This window comes from Oncorhynchus nerka, linkage group LG7 (assembly GCF_034236695.1).
Source record: "Oncorhynchus nerka isolate Pitt River linkage group LG7, Oner_Uvic_2.0, whole genome shotgun sequence".
In the NCBI taxonomy this organism is placed as follows: Eukaryota; Metazoa; Chordata; class Actinopteri; order Salmoniformes; family Salmonidae; genus Oncorhynchus; species Oncorhynchus nerka.
Window position 1 is genome coordinate 53830611 of NC_088402.1, and position 19129 is coordinate 53849739.

The following is a 19129-nucleotide window of genomic DNA, read 5'->3' on the forward strand; positions in this document are numbered from 1 at the left end:
TAAGAAAGTAATACTCTGTATGTTATGTAGTAAGCCTTCAGTAGCCCATGTGCCTCAGCCAAAAATTGAGTATATTTTCCCCTCTTAATTTCGCTTACTGTTCTGACTTGCTGGTGCACATGTAGCCTATAAACTGTTTTAGAGAAATGTAATTATTGAATGTTGTAAGAGCTTTCATTGTCTGCTTATACAGTATGCCCCCTTTATTTATCCCACAGTTCTGACTTGGTGTACAGGGATAATACTGTAAGAACAGCACATGTTCTGAATTATGTTGCTGTATATTTCAAAAGTGCTGAACAAATAGCTATATTGACTATGGCCGTCCTAGCTCGCTCATTAATGTCTTAATCAAAATTACGGATGGCCTCTTATCTGATTGTCGTCCCCTTATGCCATAGTTTGTATATCTCAATTGTCAGTAGAAACCACATTTGTTTAAGCAAGTCAACCATATCAGCTATGTTTTTTTAAAGGCAGTAAATTAAGCTGAACTAACTGTTTCACTGTCAGACCAAGCTCCGCTGATAGCCAGGTGTAGCAGTGGTAAGGTGTTGGGACTGCTGTTAGGTCCTAACAGTTTGTGGGACCGTTTGTCACTGTTATAGTGAAATTAATGTATGGTTTAGTGTTGTGTTGTGTAGTGGCTTTGCTGGCATGCATCCCAAAACTTTTGGGGGGTTTGCCCCACCAAGATTTACATGCTAACATCGCCACTGGAGAGGAGACAGAGTAGCAAGTGCACATGTTGTGATAACTTTTTGTCAGTTGTAGGTAGGCTATTTGTCATTATGGAGACAACTATTTTATTTTCCAAGCCTTTTTCCATAAAGCATATTAGCATGTTAGAAGTAGCCTATTAATTTCTATGCCATTTTAGATTACTATAGTCATTGCAAATCAATTTGTGCCACTTGTGTAGCCTACCTGGAGCGGGCAAACTGATTTAATAAATTGTGTATAATTTCAGTTTATTGTTGTTTTGCCTTATTAATGGCCATGTTTAGTTCATTAAATTGGAAGTTAACAAAGCTCTATCGCAATTGCCGATAATCTGTTAGAACACATTAGATTGATGGTAACAATCAGTCAGATTAGGCTACAGGTTAAAAAAAATTACACTGGCTGTTGTTGACAAGAATATTAAGTTCATATAGCCAACACATTATTCATATTTAAATCAGTGATGGAAATTACGACCCCCATCCTCAGTAGCCTATTTCAACAGGCTATTGGAAACACTTCTTGAAATCTCCTTGCTATTCATGTTGAATAAATAAGTCCGTCAATTTGAACTAATCAAGCTGCTAAATCATTCAGTTTACATCTTGCCTAGGCTACAGTACGCTCTCTGAAATTAGATGTAGGCCTATCAGGGGCTATAGGCTACCTCCATCTAGCTAAGCAAACCATAGCAAAGTCTAATTACAATCATAAACCCAGATTTTAGTCTGTAGCCTATGCCTGTTGAAATGACAAGTCAATCTCTCGCAAATGGGTCATTATAACTGTTTGTAGGCTTAACATCTGGCACATGAAGTCACAATTGCCAGAAAATGGCCCAACATTTTTTTTTTTTTAAGTTCATCCAAGTTTCTTGCTCAGAGATTTCGAAATCCTCTGTCCAACTTTTATCACTCAAACTCTCCTGTCGGATGTATCTATCAAAAGGGATTTCTTTACAATTATAAACTAGGTTGTTCGAGCCCTGAATGTTGATTGGCTGAAAGCTGTGGTATATCAGAGTTTGTGGTATATCAGACTGCATACCATGGGTATGACAAAACATGTATTGTTACTGTTCTAATTATGTTGGTAACCAGTTTATAATAGCAATAAGGTACCCCAAGAGTTTTTGGTATTTGCCACAATACCACGGCTAATGGCTGTATCCCTTTGCCTCATCCTTAAGAACAGCCATTAGCTGTAGTATATTGGCTATATACCATACCCCCTTGTGCCATATTGCTTAATCATAGCAGTCACACGGGTTAAATCGACATCAATTAATGGAAAATTATCTGGCGAGTTTAATAAGGGTGAATTATCTTTTATCTTGAGACATATTCAACTTCCTTTATAATCATAGCTGTAATTATTATTTTGATGAAAAACTCATTTTGATTCTAGCGTTGTTACAAGTTATGTATATATTGCTTCTTAATTGTCTCGATAACGTTATGGGAAAGGGTTTATTGTATAATTGTGGCAAATCAGCACTTGCTGAGTAAAAATAAATTGTTGGCAAGTTTTCAGGCGTTTTGAATGGGTTATTTGTATGATCATTCTGCAAGATATCTAAACTGGACCTGGCAACCCTGAATATCGACCTCATTACGTTAGTCCACGATTGCGCATTGACAATTTACCGCTGATGCAAGAAGTGTCGGCGAATTGAAGTGAGACTGGTCTTGGGATAAAAAAAAAACTTCCTAGATCGTTCTTGTTCTTTCCGCAAACATGTCAGGAGACGAAGTAAGTAATCACTTTATATAATGGGGTATATACTATTATCAGTATTGGTCGAGTAGAAGAAGATAAGCCAGTTACGTTAACGTTAGTGGCGATCGTTGTTGAATGACTTTGGCCTCAGCCTACAGTACAAGTCTTTCCCACCAGTATATCAGACAGCAGACCACTCACGCATGTTGAGCGCTTGGCTAGTGGGCTAACTAACTAATAAAACAATTAATCACATACTCAATTTAGTGACCAAATATCAGCTATGCTAGGTAGCTAGCTGCAAGTCTATTCCTGTAGTTATTAAAGCTAACCATTATTTAGGCTTGGGAAACTTATGCTAGCTGTGCGTGTATGTCAATGTTTGTACACATTGTACCAGAACTAGTCTTAGACTGGAAATATAATGTAATGTATCAACAAACAGCTATTTTTCTTCAATCACACTGGGTCTAAGCTAATCATCACGGTCGAATTCTCCCATCAGATGATATTCGACCCCAACATGACCAAGAAGAAGAAGAAGAAGAAGAAGCCTTTCATGCTGGAAGAAGAAGGTGGAGACGGAGTGGCAGAGGACACACAGCAGGTAGAGGCCAAGGAGGTGGAACCTGACGGTGGGGAGGACAGAGAGTTCGACCTGGACGAGGACGAGGGAAGGAAGAAAGGTAGGAAGGCTCACACCTGACAAAGATCTCAAAGGTCTTTCCTCGAATTCTTTGGTCCTCTCCTTCCATCCTTGACTCACTTCCTACTCAACATGTCAGATGGAGGTGAGGAGAGGAAACAAGGAACAGAGGAAACGTAATGTCCCAGTAGTGACTTTCTGCTCTTCTAGACCACTAATCTGTCATGACTGGAACGGAAGAGTAACTCAGTGAGACCAATATCAGAAGTGTTTGTTCAAATCTTTAGAGCAATCCGACGATCTTGATGACCTGAACTTTTTCAACCAGAAGAAAAAGAAGAAGAAGCCCAAGAAAGGGTTTGATAATGACATTGAGGAGGGGATAAAGGTATGATATATACTGTGCATTCGGAAAGTATTCAGACCCCATCCTTTATTCCACATTTTGTTTACATTACAGCCATACTAAAAATGGATGAAATACTTTTTTCCCCTCATCAATCTAGAAACAATACCCCATAATGACAAAGCAAAAACAGGTTTTAAGAAATGTTTGAATATGTCTCAAATAAAATAAAATAGAAATACCTTATTTACATAAGTATTCAGACCCTATGCCATGAGACTCGATATTGAGCTTAGGCGCATCCTGTTTCCATTGATCATCCTTGAGATGTTTCTATAACTTGGAGTCCACCTGTGGTAAATCCAATTGATTGGACATGATTTGGAAAGGCACACACCTGTCTATATAAGGTCCCATAGTTGACAGGGCATATCAGAGCAAAAACCAAGCCATGAGGTCAAAGGAATTGCCTGGAGAGCTCCGAGACAGGATTGTGTCAAGGCACAGATCAGGGGAAGGGTACCAAAACATTTCTGCAGCATTGAAGGTCCCCAAGAACACCTCCATAATTCTTAAATAAAATAAGATTGGAACCACCAAGACTCTTCCTAGAGCTGGCCTTCCAACTTAACAGAGCAATCGGGGGAGAAGGGCCTTGGTCAGGGAGATGACCAAGAACCCGATGGTCACTCTGATTGAGTGTGGATCATCAGTGTGGATGACGGATCACCACCTCAAGCTGAACCTCGGCAAGACGGAGCTGCTCTTCCTCCCGGGAAGGACTGCCCGTTCCATGATCTCACCATCACGGTTGACAACTCCATTGTGTCCTCCTCCCAGAGCGCTAAGAACCTTGGCGTGATCCTGGACAACACCCTGTCGTTCTCAACTAACATCAAGGCGGTGGCCCGTTCTTGTAGGTTCATGCTCTACAACATCCGCAGAGTACGACCCTGCCTCACACAGGAAGCAGCGCAGGTCCTAATCCAGGCACTTGTCATCTCCCGTCTGGATTACTGCAACTCGCTGTTGGCTGGGCTCCCTGCCTGTGCCATTAAACCCCTACAACTCATCCAGAACGCCGCAGCCCGTCTGGTGTTCAACCTTCCCAAGTTCTCTCACGTCACCCCACTCCTCCGCTCTCTCCACTGGCTTCCAGTTGAAGCTCGCATCCGCTACAAGACCATGGTGCTTGCCTACGGAGCTGTGAGGGGAACGGCACCTCAGTACCTCCAGGCTCTGATCAGGCCCTACACCCAAACAAGGGCACTGCGTTCATCCACCTCTGGCCTGCTCGCCTCCCTACCACTGAGGAAGTACAGTTCCCGCGCAGCCCAGTCAAAACTGTTCGCTGCTCTGGCCCCCCAATGGTGGAACAAACTCCCTCACGACGCCAGGACAGCGGAGTCAATCACCACCTTCCGGAGACACCTGAAACCCCACCTCTTTCAGGAATACCTAGGATAGGATAAAGTAATCCTTCTCACCCCCCTTAAAAGATTTAGATGCACTATTGTAAAGTGGCTGTTCCACTGGATGTCTTAAGGTGAACGCACCAATTTGTAAGTCGCTCTGGATAAGAGCGTCTGCTAAATGACTTAAATGTAAATGTAATTGAGCTCCAGAGTTCCTCTGTGGAGATGGGAGAACATTCCAGAAGAACAACCATCTCTGCAGCACTCCACCAATCAGGCCTTTATGGTAGTGGCCAGATGGAAGCTACTCCTCAGTAAAAGTCACATGACAGCCCGCTTGGAGTTTGCCAAAAGGACCTAAAGGACTCTGATGAGTCCATGAGAACCAAGATTGAACTCTTTGGCCTGAATGCCAAGCGTCACATCTGGAAGAAACCTGGCACCATCACTATGGTGAAGCATGGTAGTGGCAGCATCATGCTGTGGGAATGTTTTTCTGCGGCAGGGACTGGGAGACTAGTCAGGATTGAGGGAAAGATGAACGGAGCAAAGTACAGAGAGATCCTTGATGAAAACCTGCTCCAGAGCACTCAGGACCTCAGACTGAGGCAAAGGTTCACATTCCAACAAGAAAATGACCCTAAGCAGACAGCCAAGACAACGCAGGAGTGGCTTTAGGACAAGTCTAAATGTCCTTGAGTGGCACAGCCAGAGCCCGGACTTGAACCCATCGGACATCTCTGGAGAGACCTGAAAATAGCTATGCAGCGATGCTCCCCATCCAACCTGACAGAGCTTGAGAGGATCTGCAGAGAAGAATGGGAGAAACTCCCCAAATACAGGTGTACCAAGCTTGTAGCATCATACGAGCCTGTAATCGCTGCCAAAGGTGCTTCAACAAAGTACTTTAGTAAAGGGTCTGAATACTTATGTAAATGTGATATTATAATTATTTTTTTTATACATTCCCCCAAAAAAATATATATATATATATATTTTTTTTTCATTATGGGGTATTGTGTGTAGATTGATGAGGGAAAAAAACAATTTAATAAATTTTAGAATAAGGCTGTAACGTAACAAAAATGTGGAAAAAGTCAAGGGGTCTGAATACTTTCCGAATGCACTGTCATTTATGCTGTGTGTGTACCTGGAGTGGAGCCATGTCTATGGGAGCCATATTGACGTGATATCGAAGTTAACTGCCTTGTGTTTATTTCCAAGGCCTTGTTGCGGCACATTTATTTCTGAATTTCTACTTTGAGCTGAGACTTGTCTAGGGTTGCACTTTTTGGGGAATATTCAGAGGTGGAAACGTTCCGTGGGAACTAACGGGAATATATAGGAATTAAGGGAAATATATGCAAATGAATATTAATACCATTTAAATGTAGATGTTTTTTGCATTGGATATATTTACCATATCATATGGAGACAGAAACATAAACATTTTAACTTATCATAAGTATAAATAATTGCAAATGATTAAATCCTTCCAATATAAATAAAATAAAAACTATTTATTTACGAATTTAACTTGAATTAAATGAGTTGACTCTTCAAATGGGATGATTTCACTGCACAACAAAACAAAGGGAATATTAAATGATCCCCAATGATCCATCGCATCTTCCAAAAATGTTTTCAACAAACATCTGTAAAATGATAGTGTAGAAACTAAAGATTTGGTTGACTTCCTCTCAGGCTTCCATGTCTTCTCCCTGGACCTCCTCAATGTCCACCTCTTGAACATCAGAGTCTGAGGCCTCATCTTCACTGTCACTTTCCAACCTTGTTGAGGATGGCTCGTTGTCAGGCTCAAAAAGCCTCAAATTTGCCCGGGTGGCCACCAATTTGTCAACCCTTGTATTGGTCAGCCTGTTGTGTGCGTTCCCAAACAAGGACCAGTTGCGCTCTGAAGTGGCTGATGTTGGTGGGATTTGGAGGATGATGAAGGCAACAGGGGAAAGAGCCTCAGATCCACAAAGTCCCTTCCACCAGGTGGCTGATGAGATACAGTGGCTTGCGAAAGTATTCATCCCCCTTGGCATTTTTCCTATTTTGTTGCCTTACAACCTGGAATTAAAATTGATTTTTGGGGGGTTTGTATCATTCAAGAATCAAGAATTTCCCTGTATTTAACTCCATCCATCATTCCTTCAATTCTGACCAGTTTCCCAGTCCCTGCCAATGAAAAACATCCTGACAGCATCATGCTGCCACCACCATGCTTCACTGTGGGGATGGTGTTCTCGGGGTAATGTGAGGTGTTGGGTTTGCGTCAGACATAGCTTTTTCCTTGATGGCCAAAAAGCAAAATTGTGGTCTCATCTGACCAGAGTACCTTCTTCCATATGTTTGGGGAGTCTCCCACATGCCTTTTGGCGAACACCAAGCGTGTTTGCTTATTTTTTTCTTTAAGCAATGGCTTAGATTGGTCCTATGGACATATACTCCAATCTCTGCAGTGGAGCTTTGCAGCTCCTTCAGGGTTATCTTTGGTCTCATTGTTGCCTCTCTGATTAATGCCCTCCTTGCCTGGTCTGTGAGTTTTGGTGGGCAGCCTTCTCTTGGCAGGTTTGGTGTGGTGCCATATTCTTTCAATTTTTTAATAATGGATTTAATGGTGCTCCGTGGGGTGTTCAAAGTTCCTCCCTGATCTGTACTTCTCCACAGCTTTGTTCCTGACCTGTTTGGAGAGCTCCTTGATCTTCATGGTGCTGCTTGCTTGGTGGTGCCCCTTGTTTAGTGGGGTTGCAGACTCTGGGGCCTTTCAGAACAGGTGTATATATACTTAGATCATGTGACACTTAGATTGCACATAGGTGGACTTTATTTAACTAATTATGTGACTTCTGAAGGTAATTGGTTGCACCAGATCTTATTTAGGGGCATATGCACGCACCGGTTTGAGGTTTTTAGTTTGAGACATTTTTTAAACAAGTACATTTTCAAATTTCACTTCACCAATTTGGACTATTTTGTGTGTGTCCATTTCATGAAATCCAAATAAAAATCAATTTAAATTACAGGTTGTAATGCAACAAAATAGGGACAACGCCAAGGGGGATGAATACTTTTGCAAGGCACTGTATGTTGGCACGACTGCCATATTGCATCTCCATCCCAAAGCCCTTGCTTGGAAGTATACTTTGGCAGACTGCCAAGAACCTTACTCTCATCCAGGCCAAGGTGGCGAGACACGGTAGTGATGACACCATAGGCCTTGTTGATCTCTACACCAGACAGGATGCTCTTGCCAGCATACTTGGAGTCCAACATGTACGCTGTGGCGTGTATCGGCTTGAAGCAGAAGTCTTCACGCTTTTTATGTATTTCAGAACTGCTGTTTCTTTTGGAGCAACAGCGAAGTGGGTAGGGCAGTACAGATTTCTTATCTTACATCTGTAAGCAGAGTCTGAACATCAGACAGGATGGCATTGTCTCCCCCGATCCGTGCAATGGCTACTGCTATAGGTTTCAGGAGTTTCAGGCTGCTTACCATTCTCTCCCAAAATACATCATCCAGGAGGACCCTCTTGATGGGGCTGTCCATATCAGCAGACTGTGATATGGCCATTTCTTGGAGAGACTCCTCCACCTCCAGGAGACTGTCAAACATGATGACAACACCACCCCAATGGGTGTTGCTGGGCAGCTTCAATGTGGTGCTCTTATTCTTCTCACTTTGCTTGGTGAGGTAGATTGCTGCTATAACTTGATGACCCTTCATGTACCTAATCATTTCCTTGGCTCTCTTGTAGAATTGTATGCACTTGCCCAGATGATTCTGCATCTTTGTTGCATTCTTCACAAATGATTTGGCACAGTATTTGCAAATGTACACAGCTTTTCCTTCTAAACTCCGGACCCTTTGTTTCAACGATAATTCGTAAAAATCCAAATAACTTCACAGATCTTCATTGTAAAGGGTTTAAACACTGGTTCCCATGCTTGTTCAATGACCCAGAAACAATTCATGAACATGCACCGGTTGTTGAACATGCACCGGTTGTGGAACGGTTGTTAAGACACTAGCAGCTTACAGACGGTAGGCAATTAAGGTCACAGTTATGAAAGCTTAGGACACTAAAGAGGCCTTTCTACTGACTCTGAAAAAAAACAAAAGAAAGATGCCCAGGGTCCCTGCACATCTGCGTGAACGTGCCTTAGGCATGCTGCAAGGAGGCATGAGGACTGCAGATGTGGCCAGGGCAATAAATTGCAATGTCCGTACTGTGAGACACCTAAGACAGTGCTACAGGGAGACAGGACGGACAGCTGAACGTCCTCGCAGTGGCAGACCACGTGTAACAACACCTGCACAGGATCAGTACATCCGAAAATCACACCTGCGGGACAGGTACAGGATGGCAACAACAACTGCCCAAGTTACACCAGGAAGGCACAATCCCTCCATCAGTGCTCAGACTGTCCGCAATAGGCTGAGAGAGGCTGAACTGAGGGCTTGTAGGCCTGTGGTAAGGCAGGTCCTCACAAGACATCACCGGCAACAACGGTTCCTATGGGCACAAACCCACCGTCGCTGGACCAGACAGGACTGGCAAAAAGTGCTCTTCACTGACAAGTCGCGGTTTTGTCTCACCAGGGGTGATGGTCGAATTTGCGTTTATCGTTATACCGAGGCCTGTACTCTGGAGAGGGATCGATTTGGAGGTGGAGGGTCCGTCACAGCATCATCGGACTGAGCTTGTTCAGCTGTGCGTTACAGTCAAGACATCCTTCTCCTTCATGTGGTACCCTTTCTGCAGGCTCATTCTGACATGACCCTCTAGCATGACAATGCCACCAGCCATACTGCTCGTTCTGTGCTCGTTCTGTGCATGATTTCCTGCAAGACAGGAATGTCAGTGTTCTGCCATGGCCAGCGAAAAGCCCAGATCTCAATCCCATTGAGCACGTCTGGGACCTGTTGGATCGGATGGTGAGGGCTAGGGCCATTCCCCCCAGAAATGTACAGGTAACATCTCACAGCAAGAACTGGTAAATCTGGTGCAGTCCATGAAGAGGAGATGCACTGTAGTACTCTTAATGCAGCTGGTGGCCACATCAGATACTGTCTGTTACTTTTGATTTTGACCCCCTCTTTGTTCAGGGACACATTATTCCATTTATGTTAGCCACATGTCTGTGGAACTTGTTCAGTTTATGTCTCAGTTGTTGAATCCTGTTATGTTCATACAAATATTTACAAATGTTAAGTTTGCTGAAAATAAACACAGTTGACAGTGAGAGGATGTTTCTTTTTTTGCTGAGTTTACTTTAGCTGCAGTGAAATGTCTCCCACATCAGATAGTGCCCATGGCATTTTCCTGTGAAGATTAAAAATATAAAAAAATACAATTCCATGTACAGATAAATAGTTAAGCAGTTAGATTAAAAAACTCCTTTGTAAGATAAATGGTTTAAAATGAAATGTGTATGGAAACAGGTGAATTAACACTCAGTTAGCAGGCTCAAGCAAGCTAAAACCCACATGGTAGAAAGAACCAACTAGCAGAAATTGTTAACAAGTTAGAAATGATTTAAACACACTTTTCTGTAGGCTACTATTTACTAGTTAACAAAAAATAATGTATGTCATATAAAATATATTCATCCCACCCAGTATTGTAATCAAAACTTACCAGAAAGCATGTAGTCCTTGGCTCAATATCATCTCATTAGTGTGCAAGATCTTGAGAATCAGCTATACATGTGATAGAAGAGTGCACTGCACATGTGATGGAAGAATGCGCTGTGCATGCAGAGGGTTGCAATTCCATTGAATTGGCGATAGTTTAACCAAAACATCCCACAAGACCTAGAATTGCCTTATGTGTATCCCACAAAAAAAGCTTCACTGTTATCAGCAACATTTGTTAATGAATTTAAGCATAATTCCCAGGCTAACTACCCTTGGAATCTTTCCGGGAAAATTCTGGAAATTTGCCTGAAAGTTTCCGACCCTTTGCAACCCTAGTCTTGTCACATCTAATTACGTTTTGCTGACAGGTTCTCCCAATCTATTAAAAACAGGAGCTGAAAATTGAAGAAGAGCAGAGCGAGGCAGCGGAAGAGGACGACTTGGATCTTCAGTTGCCAGCAAAGAAAAAAAAGTCCAAGAAGGTTGACTTCCAGGAGGAAGGAGAGATACTTGAGAAGGACGATGGTATGGGATGGCATTTGACCTTGTAGTAATTATCCACTTAAGTGACTGACATTGTCTTGAGCGCTGTTGAGATTCTTGGGTAATGAAATGCGCTATACAAATTAAATCTATTATTATTATTATTATTGAATGTAGATATCTGTCTTCTACTTTCCTTTCAATGAGTGTAATTGTATCCGTTAAAACATGACCATGTGGTGTTTTTGCTTGAGGCCTCGAGGACGATGAGGGGGGAAAAAATGATGGCATCTCATTCAGCTCCCAGTCTGGTCCGGCGTGGTTAGGGACAGACAGAGACTACACATATGATGAGGTAGGCCTATTTATTTAAATTCAGTTCAGATTATTTTAAATAATATTGCAAAGGGCATTTGCTTATATTGATTCAAAGGCACGCCCCAGCCTCAGGCTGTTGGTGCCTTCAATTCTAGTTGCGCCAGTTTGAGAGAGTCTGATGATCATATTTGTGATGCCCTCCTCAGCTGCTGAACCGTGTCTTCAACATCATGCGGGAGAAGAACCCTGACATGGTGGCCGGAGAGAAGAGAAAGTTTATTATGAAGCCCCCTCAGGTGGTCCGAGTGGGCACCAAGAAGACCTCGTTTGTCAACTTCACTGATATCTGTAAACTGTGAGTCAAACATGTCTACTTCATACATTCTACAGACTTTAGGGACTTGAGTTTCTACTTCCCACAGGAGAGCTACAGTATATGATGATTGAAGTGTGGTAGTGTTTCTAGTAGTACATTTGACTGCATTTAACTGTCAGTTATTGTTCTCTGTAGGTTGCATCGTCAGCCAAAACATCTTCTGGCATTTTTATTGGCTGAGCTGGGGACAAGGTAAAGTGGCCTAGTATTATGGTTATTGCAGATTTCGCAGTAGAAATCTTCATATCCAGACATCTGTTATTAAGTTCTGTTTTTATGAATGACTATTACATTTATTTTCTTTGCAGTGGTTCCATAGATGGAAATAATCAGCTTGTGATCAAAGGAAGATTTCAACAGAAACAGATTGAAAATGTCTTGAGAAGATATATTAGTACGTAGGAATATACAGGAATCCATATTACATTGGTATACTGGTGACCTAGAGCAAAATATGTAAAGAATAGTTGTAGAGGCATATCATTTAGTTATCCTTCACTTGTAGCTACTATAGACATATTTGCGTGCCTCATCTTGGCTTTGTGTTTGACTTGCAGAGGAATATGTGACGTGTCACACGTGTCGCTCCCCTGACACCATCCTACAAAAGGACACCCGTCTCTACTTCCTACAGTGTGAGACCTGCCACTCACGCTGCTCCGTGGCCAGCATCAAGACTGGCTTCCAGGCTGTCACGGGCAAGAGGACACAGCTCCGTGCCAAAGCCAACTAAGGCCAACCCAACCCTGGCTTCTCCTTCTCTGACCCGCCGGAGCTTTGGATCCTCTTGATAACTGGACTTTTGTTTGGAGTTCGAGAGGGTTTGTTGTTGTCGCTGCATTATGTGAGAGAGAAACGCTACAAGCTCTGAGGATCGAAGTTCTCGCAGGTCATAAGGAGCAGTGCGCAGATGCATAAGGTTTCACAGGCAAACACCCAGTTTTCTCTTTTCTCAGCTGAGGGCAGATTCTTTCAGAGCTTCTCTATTCCCTCCAAGTGTGTCTTCTTCCCACATTTCTTCAATCGTATGTAGCCCACATATCGGATCATAAAGACAAAGCTGTTATGACAAAGTAATTGATATTGGCTTTCCTTTGGTTGAAGCATAGTGGGTGTGTAAACAAACATTTTAAAGATGCATTCCAAGAGCTAGGTTTCAGTATCATGTATGTACCCTTTTGCACTGCCGAGCCATACTGTACAGGCCTGGTTACTCATCCACCACAGCTGCATGAACTTTGCTTGCTTCAAGCCATTAGAGTTTCAGCAGGATATTGTGAAAGGGTTATGGAGAGTCGGTTTTTCAGCTTGTATACCCTCCTCTACTGCTTTTACAGGCTTATCTGAGATCTGTACTATCATAGCAGACTGTCAGTGGGTGGAAGTAGCTGGGTGTCCTCCAGTAAGAGTACATTAATTACTTTCAAACTGAGACTACAGAATATGAACAAACGACAATGACATCTATTTATTGTGTGTGTGCGTGTGCACGCTTTTATGGCAATTACAAGATTTTAACTTTGACTTCCGATCCTCGACACTTAGGAAAAACATTCTTCTGCGTGGTCACCTGGTATTAAGAAGATTGTTGATTTCAAATAGCAAACAAGAATCTTACAAGGTATTCACATGGTATCAAGTATACTCCGGATTTGTTCAGAAAGAATATACAAAGTCTCTTTCAAATTGTTTTCAACCTGATTTTTTAAACCTGATATTTATCATTCTCCCATCACTTTTTTTTAAGACCGTATGTTGTCGGTTGCCTTATTGATTTTCTTGACAAGGTAACACCCAGAGAAATGTTTATAATGCAACTTATCATTGAAAGGGAGCGAAACTTGTTTTTATATGAAAACGGGTGGAATTAGAACAAATTAATTATAGGTAATCATAGGATTTAGATCAAAATACGTTTTACATGTAAACATTTTTCATTGTGAGGTGTGATTGTCTGAACAGCGCGGCTGCAATGAAGACTACCTGGAACGCAACCTAAATTGCCGACGCATGTGCAGTGGATGCACTTCCTATTCTGCTCAACGCGCTGCGTTTTCTTCTTTAACCAAGCTTATTTTCAACGTAAAAAAAGGTAAACAAACTCGATATGTACACATTTGAAACTACTGCATTTCCCTGCGATAAAAGTAAGCTGTTTAGTATCACAGTGCCGCTTGATATGAGGCTTGGGTGCAGATGTATTGCTAGCTAGGTGAACAACATGATGGTTTGTGAGCAACCTCCATTCATTTAGCTAGCCACTGAAGTCCAATAGCTAACTGTCCTCTTTCATTATTATCATTTATGTATACTATCACTAATGCATGTAAATGTTGATCGAATAACTTCAAATTATTGTAATGCTGTTTATTGTACCGGTTACTAATATGTACCATTTCATATTAGTAACCGCGTGTTGGCTCAAGACAATCCGACGTCATGAGCTTGTTTGGGACCAGCACTGGGTTTGGCGCAGGGGGATTCGGAGCGGCAACCACGGACACACACAACCCAATGAAGGTAACTAGCTAAAAAAAAAATGTATCATTCCCTTTCAGTAACCTGCTTAATGATCAATCTATTTGACTATTAGAAATTGTTCTGAGTGGTATAAATACATTTGAATGATGTGTGACCTCATATAGGATGTGGAAGTAACCTCACCCCCAGATGACAGCATCAGTTGCTTGGCGTTTAGTCCCCCTGCCATGCCAGGGAACTTCTTGATAGGGGGGTCCTGGGCCAATGATGTGAGTCAAGTCATTAAGTTCCACTTGAAGTGTTCACTTCCGACTTATGCCTTTTTGTTATGAGTCTAAAACCATTCACTTCGTAACACGTGACTGTTTTCTTAAATTTTTCCAGGTGAGGTGTTGGGAGGTACAGGACAATGGGCAGACAGTCCCCAAAGCCCAGCAAATGCACACAGGTCCAGTCCTTGATGTCTGCTGGAGCGAAGTAGGCCCCCCTCACATATCACATCACATATCTTTACGAACCATATAAGAACTTTGAATGAAGCTTTACTTATTCGTTCCCTTGCTCTCTCAGGATGGAAGCAAGGTTTTCACTGCATCTTGTGATAAGACTGCCAAAATGTGGGATCTCAACAGCAACCAGGCAATACAGATCGCACAGGTAAATATTTCAGGCTATGAACACTGTTTTAAGTGTTATTTTTCAATTGGTAGTTTCATCGCCTCTTTGTACAACAGAGGGGAATTGCTTCCCATGGAAACATTATGAAAAGGTATGTTGAACCTAGATCCGATTAGAAATGGTATTGACTTGTGTTTCCTCTTAGCATGATGCTCCTATCAGAACAGTCCACTGGATCAAAGCCCCCAACTACAACTGCATCATGACAGGCAGCTGGGACAAAACTCTGAAGGTAAGAAAATGTATTGTGATTGGAAACAATCCTTGTTCCAAAATGACTATCTGTTTTATATCATAGTTATTATGTAGTGATACAGGGCATAAAATAAATAGAGCTAAACAGTCCTTTATCCCAGTGACAGTAAGGCTACTGAATGACGGTCTGGCCTACAGTTGACATTGATGTTGACGTTGTACTGATGTGTATATTGTGTACAGTTGAATCATTATGAAACACCCATGAATTGCACTTTTTCTATTCTCATTTGTATTTGTCTGTTTTTGTATTTATGCCCATTGTATGCTTGATGATATGTTTTAAAGTACACAGTGCCACAAACAAAATGTCCCTGTGAGGATAATAATGTCATTATCTTACTCACTATAATGGTTTGCTCACCTGTGTTTGATTTGCTCTTGTAGTTCTGGGACACCCGTTCGCCCAACCCAATGATGTCCCTGCAGCTGCCGGAGAGGTGCTACTGTGCAGACGTGGTGAGGACCTGGTGCTAAAGCTCCAGTGACTTTAATATTCTTTAAGTTTTCTATAATAACTCTGAATAGCGAGGACCGACTAGTGATTTTAAATTGTGTTCAGCAGTTAAATGTTCAAAACATTTTTAGATGAAAGTCTGCTGTGTCCTGGTTTTATAAGCCATGTGTTGTCTGCTGATTGGTGAGCTGGCTGCTGTCATTTCCAGGTGTATCCCATGGCAGTGGTAGCATCGGCAGAGCGAGGTTTGATTGTATATCAGCTTGAGAACCAGCCGTCCGAGTTCAGGAGGATAGACTCACCACTCAAACACCAGGTGACTGGTTTCACATACCAGGTGACTTACAGGTCTCCCTAAAATAAGTCTTCCTGGATAAATAAAGGTTAAATAAAAAAAGACCAATACATTTACAGGACTGTCTACTACACACTTTTTCTGCCTCGCACATATTACACTCACCTTTTCGCAGTGTGCGGTTTCCATTGATTATCAGTTATTATTGAGTAGTTAATGCCTGTGGTGTACACCCTAACACCACCTCTTCCGTCTCCCTGTATCAGCACCGCTGCATAGCCATCTTTAAGGACAAACAGAACAAGCCTGCTGGATTTGCTCTTGGGAGCATTGAAGGGCGGGTCGCCATTCACTACATCAACCCTCCTAACCCGTGAGTGGCACAAAACGTGCTTTTCCTTACAAACTGTGAAAAGACCTTAGCTATTACCCAGGGCACCGTACTCACCACACTGTGTTTTTTGTGTGTTGTAGAGCCAAGGATAACTTCACCTTCAAGTGCCACAGGTCGAATGGAACCAACACAACCACACCACAAGACATCTATGCTGTGAGTGCAGCTTGTGCTCTCTCCACCCTGCTTTCATATTAGTTTGGCTACAGTCAGTAGGAAGCGAAAGATGTTGGTGTTTTTTAATGCAAAAAGCTTGCTGTTTCTGATCAAACAGGTGAATGCCATCTCCTTCCACCCTGTCCACGGTACACTGGCGACTGTTGGGTCTGACGGTCGCTTTAGCTTCTGGGATAAAGACGCTCGCACCAAGCTGAAGACCTCGGAGCAGCTGGACCAGCCAATCACAGCTTGCTCGTTCAACAACAACGGCAACATCTTTGCCTACGCCTCTAGCTATGACTGGTCAAAGGTAACATTTAGTCTCGTACCTCATGTTATGATTGGTTGATTTTAAGACTCATTCTATTCCTTCAAAATGGCCAGGCATTATTTTGAATAAGTTCAATTGATACATTTTGTGTTAAACCTCAGGGGCATGAGTACTACAACCCTCAGAAAAAGAACTACATCTTCCTGCGTAATGCTACTGAGGAGCTGAAACCTCGGAATAAGAAATGGTGAGTCAGACTGCCTGTGATTTTCAACACATCAATCGCCTTTGGGCACCTCTATGGTGACCTTTACAATACATTCTATGCTTAAGAAATCTAGAACCACATGTATATTGGCGGACAAGCAAAGACTTGAAAGCAACAGACTTCATGACCTTTTGTACATTTCCTCATGTCCCTAGATCTGCCCTGTCTCTCCTGTTGTTTGCAAAATGGAGGTTTGTCAAACGCACACGTGATGCCTGCACGACTCTGTTCCTATCCTGTGCCAACACCAATGGTGGAGCTGCTGCTTGCAAAAGGACCAATCACTGGAGGTCTTTCATCTTCTTGGCATTGGCCTGGATCTCTGTCCCAGCCACATGCATCCAAATAGGGGTTGGAGAGTGAGGAGATGATATTGTTTTTTAATATCTGATATTTTATTTTCTATTGTCAGTAGCTAGGTTTCCATCGAATTGCTGACAGATTTTTCATGTGAATATTCTTAAATCTGCTGAAACAAAATCTGAAAACAATGTGTGCATTTTTCCACCAGAGATGTTTCCATCCAATTGATTTGTTGTGGGTAGAAAGATGTGCTTGATGGCATAGTGCACATACAAATAACGTTTGTGGTTAAATTCCCATGTACCAAATAAAAATTACAAATGAAATGGGTTTCCATTGCATTTTCAACTCTTGATTTTTTTTATTTTACCTTTATTTAACCAGGCAAGTCAGTTAAGAACAAATTCTTATTTTAAATTATGGCCTAGGAACAGTGGGTTAACTGCCTGTTCAGGGGCAGAACGACAGATTTGTACCTTGTCAGCTCGGGGGTTTGAACTTGCAACCTTCCGGTTACTAGTCGCTCTAACCACTAGGCTACCCTGATGGTTTTGTCACAAAAATGTTTGTTTATATAGCGAATGTGGCCCTAGGCACGTGCGCTTCAGCTAACAGCTCGCAGATAGTGTGGGTTTAGCCTACTACACGATAAGATTATTATGGTCAAAAGAGCAAGATTATTTGTATTTATCAAACGGCAGCCAAGCATAGATCATGTCACCAGAATAAGACCCTCAACATTTATTGGAAAGTAGCATCAAAGCTCATCACCGTGCACTCCCCGCCTTGTGAAGTTTATCATAATTTATTTCATCGCATGACTCCCAAGTTTACTTCGTTATTATATCAAAATTTGCGCATAAAGCATTTCCACCGCCATTACTCGCATAATTACGTTTACAAAGAAAATATGCCACGTCTAGCATATTGTTTTGTCGACATTTTAAAAGTTTACCGACAAATTTGCTGTTTCCATCAGGCCTGGCATTAAATGTTTTATCCAACGTACTTTACTCACATAACAGGGTTGGATGGAAACCTGGTAACTGACACCATGATTGCATGGTAATGTTTTTTTCTGCTCTGTTACATTGTTGTACAATTTAATGACATTGAATAATGAAATAAATTAGTAAATAAAGACAAGTTAAACTGACTGGTATTTACAACACATTTTTTCATGCTCATCTATTTTACACTTGTACATACTCCGTGCAATGGGGCACAATGTTTAGAACACTAAGCAAATAGGAATGCATAGAACCAGGGTTGGGTAGGTTACTTTTTAAATGTAATCTGTCGCCGTTACTACCTACCTGTCCAAAATTGTAATCAGAAACGTAATTTGTGGATTACTCAAATCTAGTAACATAATCTTGTTACTTTTAGATTACTTTCCCCTTAAATGTATTAGAAGAAGACAAAAAATGTATGTTACCAATTGAAAGACATCTACTGCAGGATAAATCAATGTTAAAGTTTACATAGCTGGCAATATATGGATGTTACATTTTACTTCATGGGTTGGTTATGTAGGCTTCTAACCAATCACCTTCTACTACATACAATAATAATATTAAGATATAAATGATATCTTTACATTAAAAACCAAAGTCTATCAGAATTCCAGTCATTCCAATAAATGTTACACCCCTTGAGCTGCAAGAATAGGACTTGGAAATATGGAAGTATAGATTAGACAAATTGTTTTACATGAGCATAACCCAAAAACGAAGGACTTATTAGCCAGTCCTACTCTGTTGTTTAGGATTTTGTTGTCATGGAGGACTGATTGGGCTCATTGATTCGAGTTGAAAAATAAATGCTGCGCTCATGCAATGGCATGCTTTGAGCAGTACTGAAAATGGCTATTTACTAGTGAAAAATGAATGCCA

General features: G+C 41.7%; 2 protein-coding genes across 5 annotated transcripts; both read left to right on the plus strand.

Annotated features, from left to right (window-relative positions):
• The first annotated feature begins 2347 nt into the window (after window positions 1–2347).
• LOC115131943 (eukaryotic translation initiation factor 2 subunit 2-like) lies at window positions 2348–12750 on the plus strand. The gene is made up of 9 exons (XM_029664057.1): window positions 2348–2475; window positions 2948–3128; window positions 3376–3476; window positions 10889–11021; window positions 11234–11334; window positions 11504–11652; window positions 11809–11865; window positions 11982–12067; window positions 12231–12750. The coding sequence occupies exons 1-9, from the start codon at window positions 2461–2463 to the stop codon at window positions 12404–12406; spliced, it is 999 nt and encodes a 332-aa protein (XP_029519917.1). The 5' UTR covers window positions 2348–2460; the 3' UTR covers window positions 12407–12750.
• On the plus strand, window positions 12430–17560 carry LOC115131942 (mRNA export factor-like). Of its 4 annotated transcripts, XM_029664055.2 has the most exons (15): window positions 12430–13075; window positions 13219–13294; window positions 13636–13765; window positions 14080–14193; window positions 14319–14423; window positions 14539–14631; window positions 14725–14811; window positions 14978–15064; window positions 15475–15546; window positions 15753–15881; window positions 16106–16212; window positions 16314–16389; window positions 16508–16702; window positions 16825–16910; window positions 17087–17560. In XM_029664055.2, coding segments are annotated over exons 4-15 (1119 nt in total). In that variant the 5' UTR covers window positions 12430–13075; window positions 13219–13294; window positions 13636–13765; window positions 14080–14112; the 3' UTR covers window positions 17088–17560. The 4 variants fall into 4 exon arrangements, with proteins under 4 accessions (XP_029519915.1, XP_029519913.1, XP_064876679.1 ...); XM_029664053.2 differs by having other exon boundaries at window positions 13219–13765; XM_065020607.1 differs by having other exon boundaries at window positions 12430–13765.
• Window positions 17561–19129: the final 1569 nt, after the last annotated feature.